Source organism: Maniola jurtina, chromosome 24 (assembly GCF_905333055.1).
Source record: "Maniola jurtina chromosome 24, ilManJurt1.1, whole genome shotgun sequence".
Lineage (NCBI taxonomy): Eukaryota > Metazoa > Arthropoda > Insecta > Lepidoptera > Nymphalidae > Maniola > Maniola jurtina.
The window spans coordinates 1,030,339-1,058,252 of record NC_060052.1 but is presented as its reverse complement, the minus strand read 5'-3'; the positions used below and the strand labels follow the sequence as shown (position 1 = coordinate 1,058,252).

At 35.5% G+C, this 27,914-nt stretch overlaps 1 protein-coding gene and 1 long non-coding RNA gene across 2 annotated transcripts; one reads left to right on the top strand and one right to left on the bottom strand.

The window, feature by feature from the left end:
- Positions 1 to 363: 363 nt before the first annotated feature.
- Positions 364 to 26,222, bottom strand: LOC123877701. The gene is made up of 3 exons (XR_006798655.1): positions 26,055 to 26,222; positions 3,306 to 3,315; positions 364 to 374 (listed from the first exon to the last, which is right to left on the bottom strand). It is a non-coding gene; the product is annotated as an uncharacterized LOC123877701 (long non-coding RNA).
- Positions 20,034 to 27,914, top strand: LOC123877700 (homeobox protein bagpipe-like). Its single transcript, XM_045924546.1, has 3 exons — positions 20,034 to 20,432; positions 26,393 to 26,660; positions 27,111 to 27,914. The coding sequence occupies exons 1-3, from the start codon at positions 20,090 to 20,092 to the stop codon at positions 27,781 to 27,783; spliced, it is 1,284 nt and encodes a 427-aa protein (XP_045780502.1). The 5' UTR covers positions 20,034 to 20,089; the 3' UTR covers positions 27,784 to 27,914.

Below are 27,914 nucleotides of genomic sequence, written 5' to 3'. Positions count from 1 at the left end.
AATCAGAAATTATAAAAATTTCGAAAATCATACGTAAATTAGAGTGTTTGCCAGTTTTTTCGTTTATTGGTTTATCTGCTTGCTCTGCTGTTCAGTACGGTTGGCTTAATACAAAACTTTTTAATAGGTGTAAGTACCTAAGTTATTTTGAAAATTTCATGAATATACAAAGTACATCAAAACATGAGTTTGAATGGTGGGATCGTACTACTGGCCAGCCAGTATGTAAAATTAATATTAAACAATTACCTGGATAATTTTTTTCTGATGTCTCAACGACTGGGTGGCCTTGCCTGTGGAGATCAAAGAGCTAGTGACTTATGGAATGACAATGAATGTAATGCATATATTCATTTTTTGGAAATTTTAGCTCCCTTCCTTCGTCTAAAAATATTTGCCGAAAAACTGTTTACACACAGGTTACACTTCCTAATTGATAACAACCACAGCAATTTCATACGTTAATCCAATGGGTTTACACATTTGACAAATGTTAATACAAAATAATACAAACCAGCTGTGGCAATGGTGTGAAAACCGAAAATTGTATGTTTTTACTTCATTTATTAGCTCTTCGGAGAACTCTAAACCAGACCAAGAGTCTAGACGTAAGTGTGCATCCAAATATTGAATGGCAACTTGTAGATTACCTACGCTTAAAGCTTAAATTATATTTAAGCTTGATTCTCCAAATATAGATTTATTTACAAGTCGATTGTTGAATAATAAATGTCAGAGATACGTCTCATGGCACAGTGATCCACGTGCGTACGCAGCTTTTACTATTTCATGGTTTAATCTTTATTTTTATGCATTTCCTCCATTTACTATGGTTTTTTAAATCGTCATTTATTTATTTATTTATTTAATAATAATATCTCAGCATGCTTACAGTGAAACCAAAACGCATACTGAGTCAGACGTTACAATACATACATATTTTGTTAAATTCGGAGATACTAATGCTAAAAATAAAAATGTCATGTTAAATTATTTATGATAATTCCAAAGGTATAATGATTGTTATAGACTGGCCTACCCAGCCATGACATCCACTGTTTAAAAATATTTTAGTGTTAGAAACGTTTTAATGTTTATGGCTGACAATGGATTAATCCATCTTATCCAAAGATTGCAGTAGCCTCCACGTAGGCAACTCTACCTGGTGGCAGGAGTCTTATCCATTCGGAGAAGTGTTCCAGGTCCATCTTTCGATATCGTTATGAGCTCTCTGTCAGAAAACACTTATAAACAATATGAAGAATGCTACAAAAAGTGGCTCCTTTATTGTAATCAGAATAATTTGAATATGTCTGAAGTACCAATGCCCGATATTAAAGCTTTGGTAACTATTTTTTTCTTAGTTTTTTCGATATGGGACATTAAATTCATATCGATCAGCTATAGCGTTGAACGACGATGTTAAAAGATTTTTTTAAGGATGTTTGCCGTTCTTGATCAACGCGGCCAAAGTATGACGACACATGGGATACGTCATTGGTCTTAAATTACCTAGGTAACTTATACATTAATTAAATCATAAATCTTGAAACGATTTCTTAAAAATTAGTTACTTTTTTAGCACTCATTACTGCACAAAAAGTGCAAACTTTATCAACAATAAAAGTTTGTAACGTATATCTATCAGATATCAAATAAATATACTAGATTTTATTAAAACCCTAGATGGTTGGAATAAACCAACCCTTCTTAGTCATTCCTGCATTTTAAAGAAAAATCACAGTTTAGTCCGGAAAAAAAAAAAAAAAAAAAAAAAAAAAAAATTACTAAATCACTCTGGAAAACTGCAGAACAATTATTTGATCATAAGTTTTAAAAAAAAAAAAAAAAAAAACAATTTTTTCACAAACTTTATCAAGTTTCCTTGAGCCAAAGCGGAATTGATACTTCTACGTTTTTTTCCGACATGCTGCGCAAAGATTAGGTCTTTCAGTAAGTGCATCAAATTATGGAAAGTGCAGGCTGGAACTCAAGTTCCCATACTTACTAGCTTTTACATTCGGCCTATTAAGGCCCAAACATTTATTGTTTTAGCAGGTCTATTATAAATGACTCAAAAGAAATATAAATTGTTAATTGATTCTTATATTAACTCAATAGTTATTGTTTATGATTAGAGGAATACTCTTTATAGTTATTTGTTAAAAATATAGTAGATAATTTGTAACATTTAAATCAAAATTTTCTTTTAACAACACGCTTTCTCATATTTTACCAATCTTATCTCTAAAAGTCTACCTAGTCTATATAATCTCGAGTACGAAGCATGAAGTATAATTAATGATTAAACGAACTTACCTGTAAGTGAAGTTCTATCATAATTATACGAAGGCTTCGTACGAAGAGATTATAATAACCCTCCCACCCTCACGCTACGCGTTTACCCTTATCGTAAAATATGAGGCGACAAATAATAATTATTAGCTAAACTCTAAACTAAATGAGTAGGCGACGTCCGGGCGTTAAGGCAATAGTATATCAACCTACCCTTTTTTAAAAAATATATTTCATAAATCTCAATAAAGTGAACGGTATCCACTATGCACGCGTATACTACCTAGTCTATATAATCTCTTCGTACGAAGCCTTCGTATAATTATGATAGAACTTCACTTACAGGTAAGTTCGTTTAATCATTAATCATTACACATTACTTCAATGCATTACACCATTATTTGACAATCAGAAAGTATAATAGTACCCAATTTGAATATACGACTTTTGCAAGCCATTTTTGTACCAAATAGATTATTGTACCTATTCTACTCGCTTTACAACCTCTCGCACTGCCAAGAGTCACTGGTAGACATCTCTTAGAATAGAATAGCATAGAGTGGAGTGGAATGGAGTGAAGTGGAGTGGAATGGAATGGAATGGAATAGAATAGGATAGATTTTTATTCAAATAAACTTTTACAAGTGCTTTTGATTCGTCAGAATAAATTTACCACTGGTTCGCTTATAACGATAAGTGCTTCCCTATCCACTTTTTCTTTCTTTTTCTCTTTATTCACTACAACTTTCTGGATCAAAAAATAAAAAAAAATCAGGACCCTATCCACGTGGATTATTCCGTCCCAGGGATGCAATATTACCCAATTCTGTAGTAAATTTCATCAAAATCGGCTTAACAGATGGGGCATGTAAAGCTAGCATACAGACATAACTACCTAATTTATCATTTATAATACTTATTAGTTATTACTTACTTTTTTTTAATCTTTTTTTAATATTACTTAGCAACTTAGTATGGATCTCATTGGTCATGTTTCGAATCAAAGATACTTATTTTAAACTTGAAAGCATGCAACAGATGTCATGCTAAAACTTCTCAAATAGAGCATATAATTTTTAGATTGTATTTTTAGGGTTCCGTACTCAAAGGGTACCAATGGGAACTATTACTAAGCCTCCGCTGTCTGTCCGTCTGTCAAAGAGCGGTACCTCGTGAACCGTAATAGGTAGAGAGTAGAAATTATCACAGAATGTCTATTCCTTTTACCGCCATACCAACAAAAACCAGACAAGTGCGAGTCAGACTCGCGTACCGAGGATTCCGTCTGACAGATGAACAGATAGACAGACAAAGTGATCCTATAAGGGTTCCGTTAATCCTTTCGAGGTACGGAACCCTAATAATAACAATTCAAAAATGGTCACCACAAAAATAAAAATAAAATAAAAAAGTGTTATTTCTTGTAAGATGGTACGGAACCCTTCGTGCGTGATTCGAACTCGCACTTGACCGATTTTTTCTGATGGCGCCAGCGTGAGAGACCATCTCGCCTTGTAAGTTGTAACCCGGGTGAAAAAAAACCCGGCCAATATTTCACATAATATTTGTGACAGGTCGGGGGTTCGATTACAGGCATGCAGTACGCACCTCAATTTTTTTCAGATACAAGTTAGGCCTTGACCGCAATCTCACCTGGTGGTTAGTGATGATGCAGTCTAAGATGGAAGCTGGAAGTGTCATGGCAGTTACTACATCCAACCCCTTTGGTTTCAACACGGCCGGAACGTTAAAGTTTACTAACTATAGTTTAAGAAATTAGTTATCGGCTAATTTGTGAGTAGGTATTAATGTCAAACTCATTATTTTGACTAATTTCTTAAACTGAAAACTTTCAAGTAAAGATTTTTATGTATTCCTGTGAAGATGATACTGTCATTGTCGGATTACAATGCCATAAGCCTACTTTTTCGTATCACACTATCACACTAATATTATAAAGGCGAAAGTTTGTGTGTATGTGTGTGTGTGTGTGCGTGTGTGTGTGTGTGTGTGTGTGTTTGTTACTCCTTCACGCAAAAACGACTTGACGGATTTGGCTGTTTGGAATGGAGATAGATAATATCCTGGATTAGCACATAGGCTACTTTTTATCCCGGAAAATCAAAGAGTTTCCACGGGATTTCGAAAAACCTAAATCCACACGGGCGAAGTCGCGGACATCGGCTAGTTAGTTTATAAATTGCGAAAAACCAAATTAATTTTGAATTTCGCGGGCAGACCCGTCTCTTGTACCTTAACCACAAGGCTACCACGACTTACTTATAGCCCGTGTAATTTTGCACAATTTTGACCATTTTTTGCTCGCCGGCGCCAGTGGGCCTCGGGCCCTTATGGAAGTGATAACTCAGTGACAGAACCCCGTCGAGGTAACCCGGCGTTTTTATATTTTGACACGACATTTGACCCGCTGGTTTTTGTGGTCAGGCAGAGCCATGTACTTAGGTACCTACTTTATGGATCAGTAGTTGAAAAAAAATCAGTTGATAGTGGTTGCACATTCTAAGTAATCATATTGATTCTAGAATATAGGTACTTAATATAATTATAATAATAATAATATAATTATAATATAGGTACTTATTAAGCAAGAAAGAAAAACATTAGGTACTTTATATTTTTAAGATAATAATATTACCGGTTTTTAGCAAAGTTTTAAATAAGTACTTACATAGGTAATTAAGTAGGTATAGTAGGTACGCGACAGGCCCAGATAGCAATCTTTTTAATTTCAGTTTGAGGATGTCCGCGACTTCGTCCGCGTGGATTTAGGTTTGTAAAGATCCCGTGGGAACTGTTTGATTTTCCCCATGTAAATTACAGGGGCGCAAGCTACCTCGGTACCTTTCATACAAATCGGTTAAGCGGATGGGTCTTTACTCTTTAGGAATTCCGTGGGAACTCTTTGATTTTCCGGAATAAAAAGTATTTAGCCTATGTCCGTCCCCGGGAGATAAGCTAACACTGTACCAAATTTCGCCAGAATCGGTTAAAAGGTAGCAGACAGACAGACAGACACACTTTCGCATTTATAATATTAGTATGGAGGATAATAGATTATTTTGAAATAAGCTTTTTCATAAAGCTTCACATATTTTGATGGCTAATGCTAGGGCGGGCGTGGGCGGGGTATTGACAAATATCGATGTTATTTATTGGCGCGCCGGCGCCGGCGCTGCGGCGGATTTCACCGTTTTTTGCGGAACCCTGCTGAAAGACGACGCCCGAGATTTGTCAATGACTTGATAAGATTGCGGTTTCTCCACTTTTTAAAATATAACTTTTTTGCATTTTAACCGTTTTATCCTAAAAACTTCAAAGGTTTTACCCGATTTATGGAAAAGGATAGGTAGGGAGGAATATGATAAGTACGTGACAGGTTGAAATACCAATCCGGGAGGGAACGCCCCGCCTTATAACCCGATTGCCATCTCATCCTGTCGCGGACTATAAGTAAATTAGATAATCGAAGTTACTCAAATTCTAATTTGAATGCATTTATTCATTTAAATTGGGTAAGTACAAAGTACCATTGTAGACTTTTTGATTTAATACATAATAGGTACTCAAAATGGTGGAACAAAGAAATATAAATACATACATAGTTACATTAATATTTAATAGGTACATACTTACATGAATCCTTAAAGCATTACACATTTTTGGACAGTTGTGTAAAATCGGTCTCAAGCAAAAAGCGGTCGTATCCGTGAGACCTTATAGGTATTTTACTAGCTGATGCCCGCGACTTAGTTCGCGTGGATATAGGTTTTTAAAAATCCCGTGGGGACTCATTGATTATCTGGGATAAAAAGTAGGTAGCCTATGTGTTAGTCCAGGGTATAATCTATCTCCATTCAAATCCGTTCAGTAGTTTTTGCGTGAAAGAGTAACAAACATACACACATACACACATTCTTTCGGCTTTATAATAATAGAATAATATTAGTGTGATGTGATGTGATGCGTAATCGCACAAAACATTTCAAGTGGGCGACGAGTGACGACGCGACATGACGTTCGTCTGTACGAACCGTGACGTCACGACACCGTCATTCGTCGACAGTTCATAATATTAGTTAATATTTTAGGTAGGTACTTAGTACTAGGTATTTCATATAGTTAATTTTGAGATCAAAGTTTAGAAAATACTTTAAATTTTTAGGGTTCTGTACCTCAAAAGGAAAAACGGAACCCTTATATTGTAAGTTTAATGAAAACTACCATACCCCTTCCAGGTTAGCCCGCTTCCATCTTAGATTGCATCATCACTTACCACCAGGTGAGACTACAGTCCAAGGCTAACTTGTATCTGGATATAAAAGAAATCTAAGGATGAAAAGCGAGTGGGTATTCGAATTTCGAACCCGCGCGGCGCTACCCAGTGAATCTAAGCCCAAAATACCAAATCTCGGTATAAAATAAGGGTGATTAACATATCGATTTCACGCGGCGCGGCGGGCATGTGGTTAGTGTCGGCCTTTATACAACGTCATCATTTTACTACCTATAATATCCATAGCTAGCTACCCCGACTTTGTCTGGTGATAAAATACCTACTGAGTACTGAGGAATGAAAAGTAGATAGGCGCTTGGCTCAAAGGCTCTTTCGGGCACGCCTAGAGTCCTAGCTACTCCAAGCGTGTGGTCATTACATCACACTATCACACTAATATTATAAAGGCGAAAGTTTGTGTGTATGTGTGTGTGTATGTTTGTTACTCCTTCACGCAAAAACTACTGGATGGATTTGCCTGAAATTTGGATTGGAGATAGATAATATCCTGGATTTGCACATAGGCTACTTTTTACCCCGGAAATCAAAGAGTTCCCACAGGATTTCAAAAAACCTAAATCCACGCGGACGAAATCGCGGACATCGGCTAGTTTGAAATGAAACCTATCTAGTAGGTATCTAGATCTAAACAAGTAGGTAAAGTTGTTTCTTGTAAAATTACAGATAATATGGTTAGAAAGTATTTTAGGTGAAAGCTCTAACTACCTAGGTACCCGTAGGTATAATTTTATATTCATTTTTTACATGCGTTTATATTTTGACTATATACTCAAAAATATATCTAGTAGTTATACGAATAAAGTAATTTGTAGATAAATTAATTACTAATATTTAATCTACTCTAGTTTTGAAGTCCCATCACGTTGTTTCAGTTCACTAGGGTAGCTTATTTTTTTTACAAATCAAAAACTCCAGATTCCACTCCTAGCGAGAGGTCAGAAAAATTTTCGGAACGATTTAAAAATTATGATTTTTTTAATTGCTAACTTTTTTGACAAAATAATACACTTTTTTCCGAAAACTCAATTTATAAAGACATCTACCGGTGGATAGAACCGGTAGGAAAAATACTATTTTTTTTTAAATTAATTTATTAAGAAATAATTACATAATAGTTTTTAATTATAGTAACATAATAATAATTGTTATATATATTTGAAATTAATAATTTATTACTAATTTAACATAATTTATTTGTTTATTGCTTTTAAACATTTTGGTATACTTTACAGTGACATCTAGTGTCTAGTAGCTGAACTATTCCATGAAAACTTAGTTTCAGTATGGTTTCAGTAAAAAAGCTCGAAAAGCTCTAATTATAAGTGCCATCTATATTCGCTGTAATGAATCAAATTAAATTATAGTTTACTCGTTAGATGGCGATGGTATCGAAGATAATTTCAACATTTTCAGGCTTCGATAAAATATGATTTTACATACTCCACTGGTGCAGTTGTTAACCCCCAACTCAAAAAGAGGGGTGTTATAAGTTTGACGTGTGTTGCAGAAGTTTAGGGATAGGTTTGAATAATAGACACTTTCCATTTTCACTTCACTGTATTTTTGAACATAGTTTTCGCTTACAATTATTATTTCTCAATACCCGTCTTTGTTCGACTCCTTCGCTATTTTAAATCAGTTTGACAGATATATTTTTAAGGTAGGTAGGTACTAGTTTTCGGGAAGCTATTTGACAAATTACCATAGAGGTAAACCATAGTGATGCAATAGACAATTAACGTAACAATTATATCAGCTAAATGTAAAATACGACACAATATGTATTGATCTAAATAGTTAATAACTAAATGTGATTTATAATCCATTCCCGCAAATTATTTATAAATAATAGTAATTAATCTGATATAGGTCTAGATGTCTATGACTCATGATATAAGGCAGCATCTTGAGGTAGTTGTTAACACTCGGCCATCCTGGAAAGGCCGTGCCCCACGGCCCGCTGATAACAACCCGGCTTTCGCATCATCGGCCACCTGGCAAAACAAAAACACCGAACAGTAATATGCACTTAAGAGGTTACCTAAAAAACGCTTGGTCAATCTGTTTCGCCACCATGTGATCAACATTAAAAGGCTAAATAGTAATAGTGTCTCACTTAGTCAACCATGGTCATGTAGACATTCATAATTTAAATTAGAAATATGTACATATGATATAATATTCTATAGATTCATTTTAGTTATTACCTACTTCATGTTAAAATTGTTATTGATTTTCTTCTTTTTTTTTAATGATTTGCTATAAGATTTAGGTATTCAATAAAAATAACTTTTGATTACCAGTGGGTATGTGATTAATATTGACGAAATATAAGTAACAGATTTCATTGTAGCTTCCTACTATCCAAAATTGTAGGTACTTAAATGACTATCAAGATAAGTTCTATAACAGCTGACGTCATGACTCATGAGACAATTTTATTAAGAAGTTAAAATTGGTTTAGAATTATGATTGGCTCAGCACTTTCTAGTTGCTTATTGTGGTGCACGGGAAAAGTTAGGTATCAAATTGTAACATCTCGCAGGTTTCGGTGGTATCTTTCGAGGTCGCTAACATAATATTATTATCATGTTAGTAATTAGGTAAGTAACTGACTTTCGATGCTTTAGCGTTTTCTATTATAAAGATGAATTTGCCACGGTGATGACACCTATAAACCTGGAAAGCAAAACAGTGTCCATATTTATACGAAATTTCATTTCTAGCCCTTTTTCTTTTAATCCGTACTAAACGTTTATTGAATTTCATACTCATTTTTCTCTAAGGTATATGTAATTTTCAATTACTTGATATTTTTATAATTGTAAATTTATACCTAGATTTTAACAGGTCGGCAGAGGGTTTTGTTTTAGCAAAGTTTATTTTTGGTACTTTCAAATTATGTCGTACATACGTAGTTTAAAACTATATTTTTCCCATTTTGAATAAATCATGCAGAATAAATTTTTATCATTGAAAGGTCACACAGATATTATAATAGGTATATCTAAGTAGTAAATAGACCCGTGGCGTAGGTCACACATACCGTTTGCGTAGGTCACACAGACTCGTTGTGTAGGTCACACAGACTCGTTGCGTAGGTCACTCAGACTCGTTGCACAGGTCACACAGACTCGTCGCTTGGGTCACACAGGCTCATTATGTAGGTTTTATAGACTATTTGTGCAGGTATCCCAGATTATTTGCGTAGGTGACAGAGTGCGTCGAATAAGTAGCTCATTCAGATTCGTTGCATAGGTGATGCAGTCTTCTTTGTGATTTCATACGGATTATTCATAGGAAGATCTCACAGATATATTCTAGGGGTATGCCACAAAGTAGGTACAGACATTGTACTTAAAATGCATTTTTTTTGCTCAGAAGGTGAATTTCTATGAGGAATAAGGAACAGAATAAAGCATAAGTACAAAAGAACAAATCTTATTTCCACAAGAAACAAGAAACAGGATTGATACAAAATAAGGCATCTAGGAGAGCAATTTCGAAAATGAAAGAATGTCTTTTAGCACTTATCCGCACTATTTGAGAATTTATAAAGTTACCGAGGTTCGGGATAGTCGGCAAATATTATCATGTCTCAGTTTATTATATTAGATACCAGAATGCAAACAAAAGGAATTTCTTATTTATACAACACTATTACTACATTAATGGGACATCCATGTCAAAAGTTAATTAGTAATTAATTAGGGCATATAGAGCTTTAGACATAAATTTAGAAAATATTTTATTTTATTCATGACTTTTTAATTTTTGAAACATACTATATTTACTGAAGACAACCATACTGTTGGTCCGACGACATCACCAAGCTTGCGGGGAAAACTTGAAGAAAGCTCACCCAGCATTCAGAAGAATGGCGTGTACGTAAGGAGACCTACTTATGTCTAACAATGGATAAATAAGGGCTAACAAGACGAGGAAGTTACTTTGTTTCGAAAGTTACCTAGACATTTCGTTACGGAAGTCACTCAGACTTTTCGATACCAAAGTCGCTCAGGTGTTTCGCTACAGAGGTTATTTAGACGTCCCGTCAGGGAATTCACTCAGACGTTTCGTTACGGAAGTCATACAGGCGTTCCGTTATGGATTTCACTCAAACATTCAGATAGGGAAGTCACTCAGATGTTTCGTTACGGAAGTCACGCAGATGTTTCATTAGGGAAGTCATTCAGACATTCAGATAGGGAAGTCACTCCGATGTTTCGTTACGGAAGTCACACAGACGTTCTGTTAGGGAAGTCACTCAGACATTCAGATAGGGAAGTCACTCAGATGTTTCGTTACGGAAGTCACACAGACGTTCCGTTAGGGAAGTCACTCAGACATTCAGATAGGGAAGTCACTTATTTCTTTAAGTGAAGATACGAGTATTCAGAAATATCTTTAGCGAAGACATTCGGACATTATCTTGATGTTAATCAGCATTTACTGGTTTAGTAATATCATAAGATTTTCTTTCGATTCAAAATTAATAACTGTTGTTTTAGTAGGTTATCAATATACGATATTATCTAGGTTATATATTCTATAATCTGTGTACTTATAGTATTATGTATTTTATTTAATCTATTAATAGCACTTAAAAAAAATGTTTTTGCATATAAAGATAAAGATAAAGAAATCTCATAAAGAATCTTAAATTAAGCGCTGCCAGCTTAATTTTCCGCATCAGACTTTTATCAATTGCATTAATTGTCGTCAGCTTAGTAATTTATTATATTTGTTAATTTTAATATGTAATAGTGAAATAATAATTAATACTTGTATTTATTTAGTTTTATCGTTCTTCTTGCTAACTACCCACCATAATATTAAGTTTACTTGGCACAATAAATTGTAAACGTTGTATACACTTATCATTGATATTCATATCAGTGTATGTTATAGTGCGTAAGTATTTAATAAATGTAGAATATGTATATTTTAAGTGTTTCTTATTAAATAAATCAATAAGTTAAATTTTATGCTTGGACGTTACGACGTCCTAGCTCGTTTACGGCAAAATAAGGCCATAATGTCACAATCGCAATCACCTCTAATTGGTCGACGCTCACTCACTTCCGGCTATGTGAATGCATTGTTGAGATAAGAATACCAATCACAGCGATTGAGATTGTAATAATGATTGATACAGTCTTTCAGCAATCGAACAAATTGTCTTCCTATAATTCGTAAAATAAAATAAAATAAACCTATCATACTGTTACTTATAAACTTTTGACCTTTACATAATCCTATTATTGAATTTCATGTACTATACTAGCCAATAGTTAACGTAGTTTGGTACAATAGTCTCTTTTGTATAAGTACCCATTTTTATTATATATGATTTGTCAAAAACAAATAAAATAAAACTAGTAGCTCAGTTTGTTGTAGGCTCTACTCAGACCTAGCCTAGGCGCGTTTGGAATCCTTGCTTAATTTTGAATTTATGCAATTAATTGACACCATTACATACCTACATACATACATATTACCTTATAAATTCAATTGACGATCAAAGTGTTCCCAATTGTATAAATGATTTGTTTTTAACTATGAAAATAGTAGGTATGCATTTATCTAAAAGAAAAGTTCAGTACATACTGGCACTATCAAAAATTAAGTTTCCGATTTAGGTTAATCTGGCTCTATTTTCTGGTCTTTCTGGTTAGGTATCACCTAGTAATCTCTATTATGATTAATTTTATAAATTTAATTATATACATTAAGATTATTTGGCTGAAAGTATTGCTGTTTTCTTACTTTTATTGGGTTTGTCATACAGTCTTTAATTTGCATAATTCACACAGACTTATTTATATAGATATTTGGGAAGTCATTCACCCGTTAGCATGAATAGGTCACACAGTCACTAAAGTTAGCTAAGGATTAAATTATTAACATATTATTATCCTCACATTTTAAAGTACCACGGTGAACTGATAGCCATCGCTAGTTGCGGTTTATCCTAACAAATTAACAGAGTAATTACATTTAGACATGAGCCTTTAATTTTTGGACTAGTACAGAGTCTGCTACATCACCTACGTTCATAAGTTGTATAGCTACATATTTCAATGCGGTTAAGACCTCCAGAGATGAAATAGCTTAAATTATTTTGTCACAAGTTAGAATATTACTTACTATTAGAAACTACTCATTTATTTCAATAGCAAAAGATGTTATGGGAGAGCGGGGCCGTCTGCCACAAGTACTAGTAGCAAATCTAGACACTTACTGGGATGGTCCCAATTTCTATGTGTTCTCTGTAAAATTTGTTTTAACGAAATAAATATTTTTGTATTTTGTATTTGTATATACTTTTTTAATCAGCACACTGGGCTATGGCGGTAGAGGCGGTTGTCAGAATTTTTGTGATTCAATTCATTCCACAGGATTAGCGGTGTTTGGAGTACCTACTTAATAACGGCGTATACAGGTTATTTAATTTGTAAATAATAATCTCACAAAAAAAAAAAATTGATTCGATGATATACCTAAAATTATTAATTTATCTAACGAAGGTAGTTTGACAAAATCGATATTTCACTCATTCAATGAAATACGATCTGTTGCTAAGTGAATTGGCCTACATCACAGAGATCACAAGTAGATAGGTATTTATTTTTTTCTGTTATAACACACGCATGCACATTTTTTTACATAATCTGCTAAGTGATTGTATGTATGCGCACCCAAAACCTCCTTTATGATGAAAACTTTAGATAATTATGGTATTATCAAATCATTTGAAAAATTTACTTCCAGTATCAATGTGGGCAGGCAAATATTCTATCTGCACTAATGTTAATATTTTGAGAGGCATTTGCATATGCTCAGAAAATTGATGGTTAGAGTGAATATACCTAAAACGACTCACCGGGTGCGGGTATGCTCGATTTTGTTGCTATGGCGACACAGGAGGACGAGTGGCGGCTGGCACGGTGCGGCAAGTGCTGGCTGGCACGGTGCGACGAGTGGCAGCTGGCACGGCGCGGCGAGTGGCGGCTAGCATGGTGCGGCGAGTGGAGGCTGGCACGGTGCGGCGAGTGGTGGCTATCCCGTCAGTAGATTACAGCTGCGCTTCTTGTCCCCGCGTGGCGAAGACGTAGTAAAGTTTTATTCCCCTTTTCTTCATCTTGAAGCCTGCGCCGAAGTAGTAGATTCTTCTACAATTTTTCGATGATGATAAGTAGGTACCCTCAATAAAGTAAGTAGGGCTTCTGGTATTGGTAGACCGTAATTTTGCTCGTCGGTATTTCAACTTCATGTCCCCTGATATTATAATACACAGAACAGTCCTCGGGTCGCATCTTGAAGATGAGTTTGCGTCGATATAGGCCCATGATGTTATTTTCCAAGAGAGGCGTGGTGTCTTCAGAAGAGAAGAAAAAAAAAATTTCTTTTCACGTTCTTCAATGTTCTGCTCTCTTCTCTTCTTGTGATCCCACTTCTGACTGTTGCAGAAGTTTAGGGATAGGTTTGAATAATAGACACTTTCCATTTTCACTTCACTGTATTTTTGAACATAGTTTTCGCTTACAATTATTATTTCTCAATACCCGTCTTTGTTCGACTCCTTCGCTATTTTAAATCAGTTTGACAGATATATTTTTAAGGTAGGTAGGTACTAGTTTTCGGGAAGCTATTTGACAAATTACCATAGAGGTAAACCATAGTGATGCAATAGACAATTAACGTAACAATTATATCAGCTAAATGTAAAATACGACACAATATGTATTGATCTAAATAGTTAATAACTAAATGTGATTTATAATCCATTCCCGCAAATTATTTATAAATAATAGTAATTAATCTGATATAGGTCTAGATGTCTATGACTCATGATATAAGGCAGCATCTTGAGGTAGTTGTTAACACGTGTGTATCTGTGTATCTGTGTATCTGTGTATCTGTCTATCTGTCTATCTGTCTATCTGTCTGTCTGTCTGTGGCATCGTAGCTCCTAAACTTATGAACCGATTTTAATTTAGTTTTTTTTTGTTTGAAAGGTGGCTTGATCGAGAGTGTTCTTAGTTAGAAAGTCATTGGTTCTTAGCTATAATCCAAAAAAATCGGTTCAGCCGTTTGAAAGTTATCAGCTCTTTTCTAGTTACTGTAACCTTCACTTGTCGGGGGTGTTGTAAACTTTTAATTTACACTTGTATTTTGATCCTTGTGAGAAATTACCAAACAGAGTCCAATAACAACGTTTACGTACACTTTGCAAGCCAAACATGACTAATAAGCTCATAAAAGCAATCAAAAGGGGCATTAACGCTTCTAAAGTGAAAACCATAATTCCAACATCAATCACTGAACAATGCGATTGAAAGTGAAATCTCTTTGATTTACTGCTCTTTTTTATTTTCTTTGACATAGCAACGTTCTCTATTCAACTAGGAGTCGCTTATACCTCCCTTTGCTAAAGTACCTGACCGGATGGTCAAAAATATAATATACGTATATGAATTTGTCATTTCTAAGTACCCGTAAATCGTGAATCTGACTGTTCCTGTTTATTTTAGTTTTTAGACACAAAACATGTCTACTCTACTTCGGCGGGGAGGGGCAACGCACGCACAACAGACGGAAACGTTTAAGTGCGGAAACCAGCCCAGTGAGAAGAAGGAGAAGAAGAAGATGTCTACTCTATTGATTTTATTGCAAAAAAATTACTCGATTTATTTTTGACCTGTGAATGAAATTTTTAAAAACCTATAAATGTAGCATTTAACGTCTTAAAATGGTTCTTTACATTTCCTCTATCTTAAAAATTTTAAATGTTCTTTGCAGTCTGATTTTCTTCCATGTGTAAACTATAATAACAGAACTTTTCACGGACAATGAGTAGGTACTATGTCAACTCCTACACGTATCGATTGATGGCTTTTCCTTTATTCATTGGTGCGATTCAAAATTCGAACGCCAATCGTAAATCGAAGCATATTTGTTTTTTTAATTAATGAATCGAAGTGCTCTTCTTTTTTCAAATAATCAACTAGTGATTGATATGTGATTGAACTCGCTAATCGATTTTGAATTGGAATCGATTGAAGTTCGAAGTGCTTTTGTTCCGATTCATATTTCAATCGATGTTTATGAGAGACTTTTGTTTGAAGCTTCGTTCATAAAGATGAATTAGTAGGTATTTAGGGAGGTAAGTTTTTTTCCTTGAACTTAAACTGCTGGCAGCAGCCAGCACTCTACTAAAATTACAATCTAGAAGCTAATAAGTAATCCTAAACTTATAGGTGAACGTACTGATACCTAAGAATCATCTGATACCTAAGGTCCATTGACTTAATCTTAGTTTATGGTTAAGAGTTTCTATTAGGAGACACTTTGTTCTTGTGTTCTTGTTGCACTAGCACTATAAGGGAGGTAAGTGTATTTTTAATAGAAGCTAATTTACAACACGGATGGATTTCTACAATGATAAAATTTGCATAAAATGAAATCATAGGTGGGTATGTTGTAAGTCCGTACTTGCCTATACCTACCTAAGTAAACTAGGAATGGTTTAGTATGTACTTACTAAGTAATTATATATTATAGTATAGTTTAACTAACTTGTTTCAAATAACTACAAACTTGACATTGGCTAGTCTTTGTAAAGCCAGACGAGAGAGAAAAAAAAAGAAAGGTACTTATTACATATTTTTACCTATACCTACTGTGTGTTTTTTGTCTTTTTTGTGGTAATTACTTACCTTATCAGTATAATCATCAATACTATCACCTGTCTATGTTTTTGCTCTTACATCTTCTATATAATAATTAAGTACTTAGTAATTACAATTAATGTGGTTGTCCGTCCACATCCACACAAAGCGGCTATTATGAGCGGTTAGTATTACGCTCGGACGGTGCTCCGAGAGGATATCAGATGTTATCAAGTGGCTTTGCTATAGAGCTACGACTCTACACCATCTGGATTCATAATAGACTGTGATAATACGTAAGTAGTTATGATTAAATGACGTGCCCCACCACCGCAACTTACACATCTCAATCAATCAATCAATCAATAAGCCTGTTTGCGTCCACCGCTGGATATAGGCCTTCCGAAGAGCGCGCCACCACACACGGTCCTCCACCTTTCTCATCCACCCACTTCCCACTACGTCGTCGGTCCAGCGGGTTGGAGGTCGTCCCACACTGCGCTTGCTGATACGCGGTCTCCACTCCAGAACATGTCTGCCCCAGTGGCCATCACTGTGACGTCACATGCCAGTATTTCACAGAAGCTCGCATACTATGCCCGTGTTTTGACGTTTGATATAAACTGTTTTGACTAAGTTTTTTTTTATTTTTTTATTCACTATAGGTAAGCGCTTGACCACAATCACACCTGATGAAAAGTGATGATGTGGTCTAAGATGGGATTTACCTAGGAGGTGCCTATTCCCTCTTGTTTTAAGGATACCCGGATTGTAATTGGAAGGAAACACAGATCGCGGAAGAGTAGATACTTAGTTGTTAGACACGATAGCTGAACTTTAGTTTTTACGGTATCAGTCAATGCTCTACTTAAATATATTAAGTCATATTTAATTCTCTACCTGTCTATTAAGTATTGAAGTCTGTGGTGTAATGTAAGTGTTACCCGGAGTGGCCGTAAGTGGCGTGTTTGCGGACGCCGATCTGCCTCGTATCGATATCGGGTAGATATTGATTATCGATTTATATCTCGAATGATGCCTGAAAGGTATACATACCTACCTATCTACTTATATTATATTATGTAGGTAGGTACCCATAGGGACTTCGTCTGTGGTGGCGTTTGCTGGCGCGCGTGTTGTGACTTTTTGGAGTGTTTTTTTTGTTAAAACTGACTGGAAAGCGCTTTAAGGGGTGCCGTGCGTATGTCGACGAGCGCCGGCACAGACGGGGTCCATACTTGTATAATTTAATTAACTTGTTAGAAATTACTACAAACTTAACATTGGCTAATCTTTGTAAAGCCAGACGAGAGAGAAAAAAAAGTATTATTATGGAGGTAGGTACCCATAGCATTTGTTTAATATATAGTACCTACACTTATCTAAATAGGTACCTACTTAAGTAGGTAGGTACTTATACCTATACTTACTTACTTATCTTACAGTGTGTTTTAACTGGGACACTATATAGGTACCTACTTACCTTAGTATGGGGAAATCCAAAACCATAGGAGATTATAGAGAAACTGTCTTAGGAAACTTTACGCTTATTTTTGTGAAAACAATTTTGGCATAGACAATTTTTTGGTCAAGAAGCGTGAGTTGTCCATAGGTACAAATCAATTAAATTGACTAATTTTTTTTAATGCCGACCGACTCAGTTTCATGTAGGTAAGGATGTTATGTAGGTACCTAACTATTGGAAGAAAAAATCGGGACAGCATAAGTTGTTTCGATCGCGTTTAGTTTTATTTCATACCTAAGGAATTCTGATTAACAGGGCTCTCTCCGTCACTCGTTTCATACAATCGTAGTTCCAATTTCATTTGAATATTAAGCAATCAAAGTCCATGAAATTTTGCAGACATATTCTAGAAACTAATATCTGTGTCTGTGGTGTTTTAGATTTTTCTAAAAATATGTAGTTTTAAAATTTCAGGGGCTCAAAGATTTGTATGAAAATTTTTAAGACCGCGTAACTTTGAAACCGAATATTTTAACAGAAATCTGGAAAACCACAGACATAGATATTAGTTTCTATAATAATGTCTGCAAAATTTCATGGACTTTGGTTGCTTAATATTCAAATGAAATTGGAACTACGACTGTATGAAACGAGTGACGGAGAGAGCCCTCTTAAGACTTTTCAAATAATGTGCATCCAGAAGTCGCAAACAACAGAAGCAAAAGCTAGTCAATTCAACTCTAGACTGATTTCAATAGACCGAAAAATACATTCCTATGACCTATCGTACGAAAAATATTAGCTAACAATTAAATACCTCAAGAGAAAGAATGAAAAAAGAACCTAAAAATTTAAACGAGCCACTAATAAAAACATCCCACTCGCAAACACCACGAAACGAACCCATGCCCGTTCCAAATTCAAGATATTAAAAAGAAAATTAATGTTGACATTTCCATTTACCCACTTTTTTATTGGCCGACCGCAATCTCTCAGCGCACCTGATTGGTCTATTTAAATAGGGTAATAATGGTAGAAAGGGACGCCGTGTTAAGGGAGAAGGGTGGTAAACACGAGTGGGAATGAGATAGCTAGACACTTCTCTGGTACTTACAGCTGAAGCGACGTGTTAACGGTGAACGCCCGAACAAGTTGGATGGCTCGTACGTGCTGGGAAAAGTCGGTATACCGTGAATTGGCATCTTGGACTATCTAATTCAAATTCAAATTCAAATTCAAAATGTTTTTATTCAATTAGACTTTTACAAGTTCTTTCGAATCGTCAAAAGCATCTACCTCTATCTTTTAAACGTATATTAGTTCTACCACAATATTTGTATTTTTCTTAGTTTGTATTGTACCTATTGTATGTAGGTATTTAGTATTTAGACATGTACCTAAGTTTAAAAGAAAAATATAGTCTTATTTAAAGGTGATTCGCTATGAATCTGTTTTCCGAATCAGTGGTAGAGACTTGACATAATATCATAAGTGGCAGATGTTGTCTTACTTAAGTACATGAAATACCTATTAGGTATGTACTTAGATAAATTAATTTCATTTCATTTCATTTCATCTGGGCCCATAAGAAACCTCAATCACTCAGTGGATGATGGAGAGAGCTATGCTCGGAGTTTCTCTACGAGATCAAGTCAGAAATATGGAGATGCGTAGGAGAACTAGAGAAACCAACAGGCTGTGAAATTGAAGTGGCAATGGACAACGCACATAGTTCAGAAAAAAAGACGTTAGGGCCCCAAAGAGGTAAGTAGGTACAGATAGTTAAAAGTGGACGTCCATCAGTACCTAAATAATGATGATGAAGGTGACTCGGATTTCGAACAATCAAAACCAGGCTCATGAAGATTTTGAAAACAAACTATAAAGTACAAACTTAGTAAAACCAATTAGTTGACTTTTTGAGAAACATAAAAAGCCAATTTAAGAAAAACGACCAATATTTTTCTTAAACCTTAATAAGTGTATTTTTGAACTAATCTTAGTTTTAGTGAAAACAGCCAATACAATACGCCAGCACAATTCGCTTAACATCGAAGCGATCAAATTGAATTCACGTAAACATCTTCAAGAAAAACTCAACGATCCCCACTACTTACGCTACTTTGCGAGCTTTTTTAAAAAACGTCCGCCCTAAAACGATGCCATCCCTTTCACCCCTGTGGAAACTAAGCGGAAAGTGGACTCATGCCGTCTCTCTCGGAGGCTCACAGCCCAAGCAGGCGGGCAATCTATCACGCAAAGTTTATTCGTTTGAGGAACGCTTTGTGGCGAGTCCGCGTTCGCGTTCGAAGTTTAAAAATTAATGTGCTCGATTTAAAAATGGAATCGAAAGTTAAAAGTTTTAAGGACATCAAAACATTGCAGGATTGTGAAAAGACTAATTTAAGTTTATCGACACCTTTCTCCATTAATGACATACTGACGAAGGAAAATGAGTCGAAGTGCGAATTTGAAAATCGAATGTTTTGTTCGAACGCGTTTGGCGGGAAGATGAACTTTTTGAACAAGCAAGGAGGTTTGAGCAAGGAGGACGGCTACGCGAACAAGGAGGTTCTGGAGAAGAGTATGAAGTATTACGACGACTGCAGCTTTCGTGATTATTCTGACGACGGTGCTTTGGACATGTCGAGGAAAAACAGTTTTCCGGTCACAGAACTATCAGGCAAGCTATTGTGCTTCCTTTTTATTTTTCCTACAATCTAAAGTAGTTTATCGCACACGCAGGGTTCCTTACCATCATACAAGAAATAACTTTGATTTTTGTACCATCATAATAATTAACTTTCATTTTTTTTATATGATATAGTTATATATACTTACCTACTGACCTACTTACACAAATTCACGGTTTTCGGATTATTCCCTTTACTTGTGCTATAGGTAATTAAAGACATTGCTATCTGCCGCATTGCAGACACACAGACAGACACCGAAGTGATCCTATACCTACCTAAGAGTTCTTTTTTAGGGTTCCGTACCTCAAAAGGAGAAATGGAACCCTTATAGGATCACTATGTTGTCCGTCTGTCTGTCCGTACATCCGTCGTGTCTGTCTAGAAAACCGATATTTACCTAATCCTATTCTTCCCGTTGACCTAGAACCATGAAATTTTTTAGGTAGGTAGGTCTTAATATATAGCAAGTACTTAAAGGGAAAAATCTGGAAACCATGAATGTGTGGGTAGGTACATTACATTATCCAAAAAAAATTAAAATGTGTTTCAATTTTTAAGTGAGATAACTAGGTACTTATACCTACCAAGTTGGGTCGGTATCAATCATAATATTATGAGAGGGCTTTACCTAGTAGGTACATTTTAAAACAGATTTTTATTTATTTTCACTTATGCATAATAATTTTTGTTTTATCGTGTAAAATGCGTATAAAATGTTGAAAAAGTACCGGAGTACGGAACCCCCGGTGCGCGAGTCTGACTCGCACTTGGCCGGTTTTTCCTTTGAGGTACGGAGCCATAAAAAAGGTAAAGGTAAAAAATATCTCTATGTTAAAAAATAAGGGAGAGATAAGTCAAGCTTAGATAATAATTACTGTCAAACTAATTATGAGTATTTAAAAAAAAAGATTCCGACAAATTGAGAACCTCCTCCTTTTTTCGAAGTCGGTTAAAAAGGTCATAAAAGAACAACATTCCAAATTCAAAACTTTGCAATTTATTAGGCCACAAAAGCGTCACCTTTAATGCCGCATTCACACTGTTCCAGTGTCACCCCGCGCCATCGCACTTAATCACTTATTATTACACCTACCCTCTCATTATTATAAGTGATTGCGTTTTAAAGCACTACCGAAGGCATTCAGTCCAATAATAGGGTATTAACTATTAACAATTTTTAGCGTTCCGTACGTACCTCAAAAAGTCAAAAGGAAAAACGGAACCCTTATAGGTACACTTTCAAATTTGTTGTCTGTCTATCTATCCGTCTGTCGTGTCTGCCAAACAAATCGATTAAGTTTAGCGAATATTCTAGCGAAGCATTTTAAAGTGTTCCGTACCAGATGGTTAAAAAAGAACTCTTATGGTGCGAGTAAATACGTTAGTCCGTCTGTCACCCTTGCTTATTTCAGTAACTATAACTACTTACTTAGATACCTACCTACTTATGCTTTTCATTTCATTTATTTGCATGGATTGATTGAGGTACAAATTACAGTAGATGTTATGCATAATATGGGTACAGTAACTAGGTACCTAAGTAGGTACAATCTGCCATGGAGTATATCTTTTTATTCTAATAATACAATAATAAAATTCATCCATTAATAACAAAATGCGACTAACCCAAAAAAATGAATTCCATCAATTATTTTATAGCAATAATAAATGTTAAATCAATTTAAAAAATATATAAAATGCATGTCCATCCATTCTATTATTATTAACAAATGACACACTTCAAAATTAAAAAAAAATATTTACATCAAAAAGTCATACATCTTTAATTTAATAACTTACACAAATAATACTTAATACCTACTTATATTATAACTTGATTGTAAAACCTATAAATAATAGTATAGTATTGGAATAGTTTTAAATAATGATTAACAAACTTATTGCAAATGTTCACTATCATATTGCAAAATTATCCACAAAATATTATGATTACAGACAGACAGTCGCTATATATAGATAGATATTTTTTTTTAAAATTATATTTAGAATTATTTAGTTAAATATTACATTCGTCTAAAAATGGATTATAAAGGTCTAAAAGAATACGCCTTCCAAATTCAAATCACCGCAATTAAGTGACAATGCTCGTAATGTTGCTTGGTGTCACTCCGTGCCATCGCAATTAAGGCATCCATAGACATACCAACAAGTCGTCTACCGACAAATATCCAACTTACATAACAACTTTTGTTGCCTGGAAGAGATTACTAAAAAGTAATAACTTCCAACTAAGTATAATTAAGTGTAGGTTTATAAAAAGTTGAATTTAAGTTAATATCATGATCAACCCATTACCGGCCCACTACTGAGTATGGGTCTTCTCTCAGAAGGAGAAGAATTTAGGCCATAGTTTACTTACACGCCACCAGTGCGCATCGGTAGACTTCACACACATTTGAAGACGTTATAGTGAACTCTTGAGGCATGCAGGTTTTCTCGCGATGTTTTCCTTCACCGTTAAAGCAAGTGATACCTATTTAATTGCTTAAAACGCATAATATCTTTGAAAAGATAGAGGCGCATGCCAAAACCAAACACAACGGCTTAATGTTCCCATCCAAAAATTGGTTGTCTGTAAAGTCGGTTTACTGACGATAGTTGAACGTGACTACAAAGGCCGATTGTACTTCTTTGTCGCTCGTTCCGCTCTCTCGCTTGCACTTCAAGCCTTACATGGAACGCCTCAGAGCGAGGTAACGCCGCATGAGTCATGTTTTTTCGTGCGTGCAGCCGGCTCTATCGAATTATAAGACGTTGTCACGTCAAAAACCAAATTGGAATCTCTGAATTCTCTGAACGCTCCAGTCAATTGGAATTGACTGGAGCGTTGCGTAAATCTGCACGCTGTATACCGCATAAAGTCCGAAGAATCATTTATAACTCATTAGCCAAGCCTTTACTGGAATACTTAATAGAGATTTGGGGATGTGCATATAAAACTAATTTAAAGGATCTTCAAATATCTCAAAACAAATTGTTAAAAGTTCTGTTTCATCTAGACTATCGCTTCCCGACTAAAGAATTATATAAGAAAACTGATGAACTATCTATAAGTCAATTATACAAATACAAAATATGTTTACTAGTTAGAAAAATACTTTTGGACTCCGTACATACACAAATCACTTTTAAAACAAAATCTCATAAATATGGTACACGTAACAAGCACAAGCTACAATTAACTAAAGCTAGGACTAATTATGGTACCAAAACTATACAGTTTGAGGGAGCGCTACTATATAATGACTTGCCAAAACACATATTGGAGGAAAAATCTTTTCCAAAATTTAAAGCTGAGTTAAAAAAGTATTGTCAGACATAATAGATAGATAGATAGATATATATTATAGTTTGTTAACTTCGAATGTAGCATGTTTTAAAATATTATTATTGTATAAAGTCACCGTACCTTTAAAAATTTATGTTTTATCTATATTTATATTTATTATTCTCATATAAGTGAACATTGTTCTTCTGAGAAATAAACTCTTTAAACCTAAACCTAATCTCCGAAGTCCATAGCCTCTACCCGTCCAGTTAAGAAATTGGGTCAACGTTATTTAACTTACTTAAGTAACGTTACTTATTTAACGTAACTTACTTATATTACTTAACACAATGTAATGAAATGCGCTATCGCAACTCGTTTACACGAGCAAGTTTCAAACTGTGCGTCCAACCAATTTCGACTGTGGCTGTTCCCAAACTAACCAGCTCGTTGGAAAGCCTGGAGCACCGTAGAGAAAAAAGCTCTCTTTGAAAAAGTTAGACCTTTTTTTTCTTTCTCGTCTGGCTTTACACAGATTAGCCAATGTCAATTATTTACAAGTTAGGGAAACTATATAAGTATGGACTTCGTCTGTGCCGGCGCTCGCCGAAACACGCGCGGCGGCGCCCCTTTCGAGCACTGCCCAGTCAGTTCCACCACCAAAAAACACCAGTAAAACCCAAAAACCAGCCACTTTCAACAGAACAAAAAACACTCCAAAAGGGTACCGCACGCGCCAGCAAACGACAACACAGACCAAGCCCAAAGTTAGACCTGGAGTTGGCATGTCTATAAAAGCTATCACATCACTTATTATTACGCCTACCCCCTCATTACTATAAGTGATGACGCTTAAAAGCACTACGCAAGGCATTCAATCAAGTAATTACTAGCTCGCCACGTGGCTGAAATTACCTTGAGGGGGTTTAGTGACTGGCGTCGTGTCAATTCGCCCATTCAAATTTAAAATAGTGTCGCCTGATTTTAATATCGAGTTAAAGATCTGATTTTATTATCATCGGTATTTTATTATTTATCGGTACTAGATATTAAATATCAGTCATAATATACCGTGTGTTTTTTTTTTTAACATGGACAGTATGAGGATATTTGAAACCATAGATACATACCGGGAACCACAACCATACATACAGGGAAAGCGTCTAAGGAACCATTTGCTCTTTTTTATGAAAACAATTTTGGCATAGTGAATTTTTTGGTCAAGCGTGAGTTGCCCACAAATTCAATAAAATTGACTATTTTTTTAAAATGCCGATCAACTCAGTTTCATGTAAGGATCATTAATAATTGTACCGAAGAATGTCTACGTCATATTAACAGTTAAGTATCACTGTATGCTATAGTTTGAGCTGTGCATTGAAGGGATAAATAGGGTCTCTTGGACTGTAGTAATAAAATGATGTGATGTTTTGTATACCGGTAGTTTATAGGGCTAGAAATGATTACTTACTTATTAAAGAAAATCATTTATAAAAATTTGGATTTTTCAAAATGTTTCATTATTACCATAATTAATTTTTCTAACGTCACACTGTACGAATGACGTCATGAAATAGAATAATTTTTGCGGGAATATATTTTTATATTGAAAAGTATTTGTCGTTTATTGCCTTGTGACGTCATTGATCGCCTTCCGTACTTTCATTTGGAAAAATTTCGACAACTCTATTTTTTTCTCTAATATTTGGATAAGGCCCCATAAACTACCGCTATACAAAACACATCATTTTATTACTACAGTAGTACAGTCCAAGGCCCTTTTCCGTCGGATCAAAAAGTCTACGCTGACAAATGGCACGCAAAAACTACTTACCTACGAGTACCTATCTAAAACAAAATTATTTCAGTATCTGGTATAGGTATATAGGTATTAGGAACCTATGCCTATCAAAGACCAAACTCATTAAGCCACGTTCACATCCACCGATATCAACTATCAATTAAAATGGTCGCATCACGCCATCCGAGTATAAAGTCGCGTCCACAATAGCGCTATTACGCAAATTGTCCCGCCCCATTACACCGGCATTGAATATCAAATGAGTAACAGTCTTTTAACAGTAGTTTTGCGTGCGATGCCACCAGCTTTTATTAAGTTTTGTGTTACTTAATTTTGTAATTTCTTGGAACGTTTTTCATTATAGTTTTTCTTTTTACACAACTACCTACTACAAAACAGAGTGTAATGTTTTCAGGGTGTATGTGCGTGAGTTTGTTTATTCCATCATAACTTCTAAATGCCTGAACCAGTTCGGATGTATGGTGCGAGGTTGACTTACTTGTAACTTGCTACACCTACTTATTCTTCTTGTCATTTATCCTACGCTATGTGGGGTCAGCACAACATGTCTTTTTCTTCCTCTCCCTTCTGTCATACGTCAACGTATTTTCCATCCCTTTTACACACATACCCTCTTTCACGCAATCCACCTTTTCTTTGGTCTTCCTCTTCTCTTTTTTCCTTCCATATGCATATTTAACATTCTTCTAGTGACATAATTTTCTTCCCTCCGCATTACATGCCCATGCCATGCCAATTTATTACCCATCATATTTTCTACCAAGGCGCTACTTTCAAAATTCCCTTTACATCCTTGCTATAACTACACTAAATAGTGTCATCTCTCCTTGTTACAGATGACTACGACTCCCGTTCCTCAAACACCGGTTCACCAGTCAGAAGAAACTCCTCCCCGCACTCCGACATACAGCCATACAAGCCCTTCAACATCAGCTATGATAAATGCCCCACGCCAGACCAGACCAGGCTCGACCAGACCAGACTGATGACGTCATCATACCCGCCCATAGAATACTCACAGACTAATGGAAGAAAGAAACGGTCAAGAGCTGCATTTTCACACGCACAAGTTTACGAACTAGAAAGGCGTTTTAGCCAGCAAAGGTAAGGTATTCTTATATTTAAGCAGATACTTAAACTTACTTACTTACTGTGCTAAAATTAAAATAAGTATCTTACTTATTTTAATTTTAGCATAGGAGTCTGCCAATTTATTAGTAGGTATGATAAAATTGATAATAAAGTAGTCAGTATAAGCCGTGATAAATATCCTACGCCAGACCAGACCAGGCTCGACAAGACCAGACCATCATACTCACCCATACACCGTTCCAATTTCATTCAATATTTTCCATTACTCACAGACTAATGGACTAAAAAATTAACGCTGAAATTACCCAATCGCTTTGAAGTGAGATCAGGTTATGTTAGGTTTCTACCCACTAAAACCCCCTCGGGGGCAATCCTCAGCACATATTGAGAGGCTCTGAAAACTCTAAACATATTTGACAACCGTACCCATTAAAATAAACAGCTTATTTCTTCTTGTTTCAGGTACCTATCAGGACCCGAACGAGCCGACCTAGCAGTAAGCCTCAAGCTAACAGAAACGCAAGTGAAAATATGGTTCCAGAACCGACGCTACAAAACCAAACGAAAGCAACTACAAATGCAAGAAAGTGGCATGTTAGCCGCTGCGGCCGCCGCCGCTAACCACGCGAGAAAAGTCGCAGTAAAAGTACTAGTCAATAACAATGGCCAATCAACTTTACCCGACCTTAAATCCTACCAATCCCCCATGTTAACAAAACCATTAAACCCCGCTCTATTTACCCCACAAACCCTTATAGAAGGCTCCCCAATTTTGAAACATTTCGCAGGAGTCTACGGCGTTGATTTTGGAAAAAATCCCGAATACAAAGCCCTGTTACAAGAGTCGTATAACCAAGCGGTTTTACAGTCCTTATACGCCCCGCATTTAGGGGTAAATTACCCTAATTTGTCCAATTTACCCCTTTCCTATATGTATTACCCCGGTCACCCAGCGTTCGGGATGCCTTTACCCTGTGACGTAGATAACAGAGTTCCAGAAAATCTCGATTGTACTAAAGAATTTGGGGAAAATTCGCTTAAAGACGAGAAAATGGTTGATAAAAGTAAAAAAATGGTTGATTTGAATGAAAATAGTAGTGAAAGCATGGCTAGCAATATTGAAGTAGAAAATTAAAGTTGTATACAACTATGTATTGTAATTTTTTGTTAAAGTAGTGAAAGACTGCTATACTGAGCTCTCCCTGCGTCCATCGGCAAAGTTCTTCGTAATTCTTGTACAAAATAACCCTAAAAAGAGAAAAATAT

Bases quoted from the DNA above. Each gene is read 5' to 3' on its own strand.
- LOC123877700 (XM_045924546.1), top strand. From the start codon at position 20,090: ATGGAATCGAAAGTTAAAAGTTTTAAGGACATCAAAACATTGCAGGAT. The intron at 20,433-26,392 runs GCAAGCTATTGT...TCCTTGTTACAG, and splicing joins TCCGGTCACAGAACTATCAG to ATGACTACGACTCCCGTTCC. The intron at 26,661-27,110 runs GTAAGGTATTCT...TTCTTGTTTCAG, and splicing joins AGGCGTTTTAGCCAGCAAAG to GTACCTATCAGGACCCGAAC.